At 35.7% G+C, this 2798-nt stretch overlaps 1 protein-coding gene across 1 annotated transcript; it reads right to left on the bottom strand. All coding sequences in view use genetic code 11, as the record gives it.

The window, feature by feature from the left end:
- Positions 1-4: 4 nt before the first annotated feature.
- Positions 5-661, bottom strand: EGR_11114 (hypothetical protein; the record flags this gene model as incomplete). Its single annotated transcript, XM_024500361.1, has 2 exons — positions 5-80; positions 600-661. The coding sequence occupies 2 exons, from the start codon at positions 659-661 to the stop codon at positions 5-7; spliced, it is 138 nt and encodes a 45-aa protein (XP_024345227.1).
- Positions 662-2798: the final 2137 nt, after the last annotated feature.

Below are 2798 nucleotides of genomic sequence, written 5' to 3' on the forward strand. Positions count from 1 at the left end.
GTCATCACCTGCTGCTTGATGTTTGAGATCTGACAGATGCAGTAGTTGATGTGATCGCAAGTATGTAGGTGGGTGGAAAACTAAATGGGTAGAGGGGAATTGGAATGGAGAGGTAGGAAGCTGAAGTGATTTTGTTCGTCTTCAAAAACTGGTCTATTTGAATCTGTCGGTTTTGTATTACTTGTTGAAAGAGATGAAAGTGTGTGGGAACACTCTTTGGGTACCAGAATTATAAAAGTCTCATTTTACGTTATTAAGCAGCGTGTTCTGCTTAAACACCAGTGGCGATCTGAGTGGCTCTATCAAGGTATTCATTAACAAGAGCGTAAAATCAGAACACTGCTGAATTTTTTAAAAATTTTTTTCAAAATGAAAAAAAAACCTTTGTTACCCGGCACTAAGATATCATAAATGGGGGCCCCACTATGCAGAATTTTGTATGAACAAGACATTTATAAATTAAAGATTGATGGTGAAGCGCTTAGAATTGTATCTATAATAGAATAGGGAGTAAAAACAGGCACACGTTTTCATACACTATACATTCCATATATGGTGTTGCTTTTGATTCCCTTTTAAGTTTCTGTCCATCAGAATACTCTGTTGTAGTCACACTGGAACGCGTGCAAACATCGGTTTGGCAGCCAACTAAAAGAATCATCGTGTCCGTATGAAGTTTTTTTGTAGGCTTAGGCCAACCGAAAAGGCAAAGGAGTAATAATGATAGAGCAGGTAAAGGGACTAAAGAAAGATAGTCGTGTAGGTTAACCATGCAAAATAAAACTTTATGATGGTGCGCACTAATTTTGTGGATTTTAATGTATATTGGTAGCGCATCAGCATAACATGTCTTGATGCTAACTAATTTTTTTTCCCAAAAGTTGACGTCGATTTGCGCTTTTTAAAGAATGAAATGTCATTAGTACACTGCGTCTAACAAACAAATATTGCACTGCATCAACGAGGTTGTTGATGATATTTGTTGCTTTCAAATGAAAGCGAATCCTAAAGACTAAATAATATAACATTAGAATTTTAGTGTGCGAAAAAAGGCTTGCAAAAATTGCAGCTGAACTTAGATTTTTATGTTCAAGTTTCATAATATAGACCCTCCCTACAACATTATGATGTAGTTAAGAAGATTCGAGGTTCAATACAGCAAATCAACTTTTTGAGCACTTTGTTTTTCTTATTGTCTTAATGGCTGACTAGAAGTGTGTAATAAGTGGTCTTTCCTGCTTCAGCAAGTACTGAATAATTGGCAGACACCTAGAAAATAATCATGAATGGAAATTTAACCTTAGCCTATACGTTCCATAAAACTCTTCACACGACTTTCTTATAACTAAACAAGATTTTTCAAGCTATAATTGCTAGTTGGGTGGCATTAAAAAAATCAATTGACAGGAAACCATCTCCACAGCGGCTGCGCATGTGAGGCCTAATTGTAATCTTGCTAGCTTTTTTGTTCGTCTTCAAAAACTGGTCTATTTGAATCTGTCGGTTTTGTATTACTTGTTGAAAGAGATGAAAGTGTGTGGGAACACTCTTTGGGTACCAGAATTATAAAAGTCTCATTTTACGTTATTAAGCAGCGTGTTCTGCTTAAACACCAGTGGCGATCTGAGTGGCTCTATCAAGGTATTCATTAACAAGAGCGTAAAATCAGAACACTGCTGAATTTTTTAAAAATTTTTTTCAAAATGAAAAAAAAACCTTTGTTACCCGGCACTAAGATATCATAAATGGGGGCCCCACTATGCAGAATTTTGTATGAACAAGACATTTATAAATTAAAGATTGATGGTGAAGCGCTTAGAATTGTATCTATAATAGAATAGGGAGTAAAAACAGGCACACGTTTTCATACACTATACATTCCATATATGGTGTTGCTTTTGATTCCCTTTTAAGTTTCTGTCCATCAGAATACTCTGTTGTAGTCACACTGGAACGCGTGCAAACATCGGTTTGGCAGCCAACTAAAAGAATCATCGTGTCCGTATGAAGTTTTTTTGTAGGCTTAGGCCAACCGAAAAGGCAAAGGAGTAATAATGATAGAGCAGGTAAAGGGACTAAAGAAAGATAGTCGTGTAGGTTAACCATGCAAAATAAAACTTTATGATGGTGCGCACTAATTTTGTGGATTTTAATGTATATTGGTAGCGCATCAGCATAACATGTCTTGATGCTAACTAATTTTTTTTCCCAAAAGTTGACGTCGATTTGCGCTTTTTAAAGAATGAAATGTCATTAGTACACTGCGTCTAACAAACAAATATTGCACTGCATCAACGAGGTTGTTGATGATATTTGTTGCTTTCAAATGAAAGCGAATCCTAAAGACTAAATAATATAACATTAGAATTTTAGTGTGCGAAAAAAGGCTTGCAAAAATTGCAGCTGAACTTAGATTTTTATGTTCAAGTTTCATAATATAGACCCTCCCTACAACATTATGATGTAGTTAAGAAGATTCGAGGTTCAATACAGCAAATCAACTTTTTGAGCACTTTGTTTTTCTTATTGTCTTAATGGCTGACTAGAAGTGTGTAATAAGTGGTCTTTCCTGCTTCAGCAAGTACTGAATAATTGGCAGACACCTAGAAAATAATCATGAATGGAAATTTAACCTTAGCCTATACGTTCCATAAAACTCTTCACACGACTTTCTTATAACTAAACAAGATTTTTCAAGCTATAATTGCTAGTTGGGTGGCATTAAAAAAATCAATTGACAGGAAACCATCTCCACAGCGGCTGCGCATGTGAGGCCTAATTGTAATCTTGCTAGCTTT

This window comes from Echinococcus granulosus (assembly GCF_000524195.1).
Source record: "Echinococcus granulosus chromosome Unknown EG_S00389, whole genome shotgun sequence".
Classification (NCBI taxonomy): domain Eukaryota; kingdom Metazoa; phylum Platyhelminthes; class Cestoda; order Cyclophyllidea; family Taeniidae; genus Echinococcus; species Echinococcus granulosus.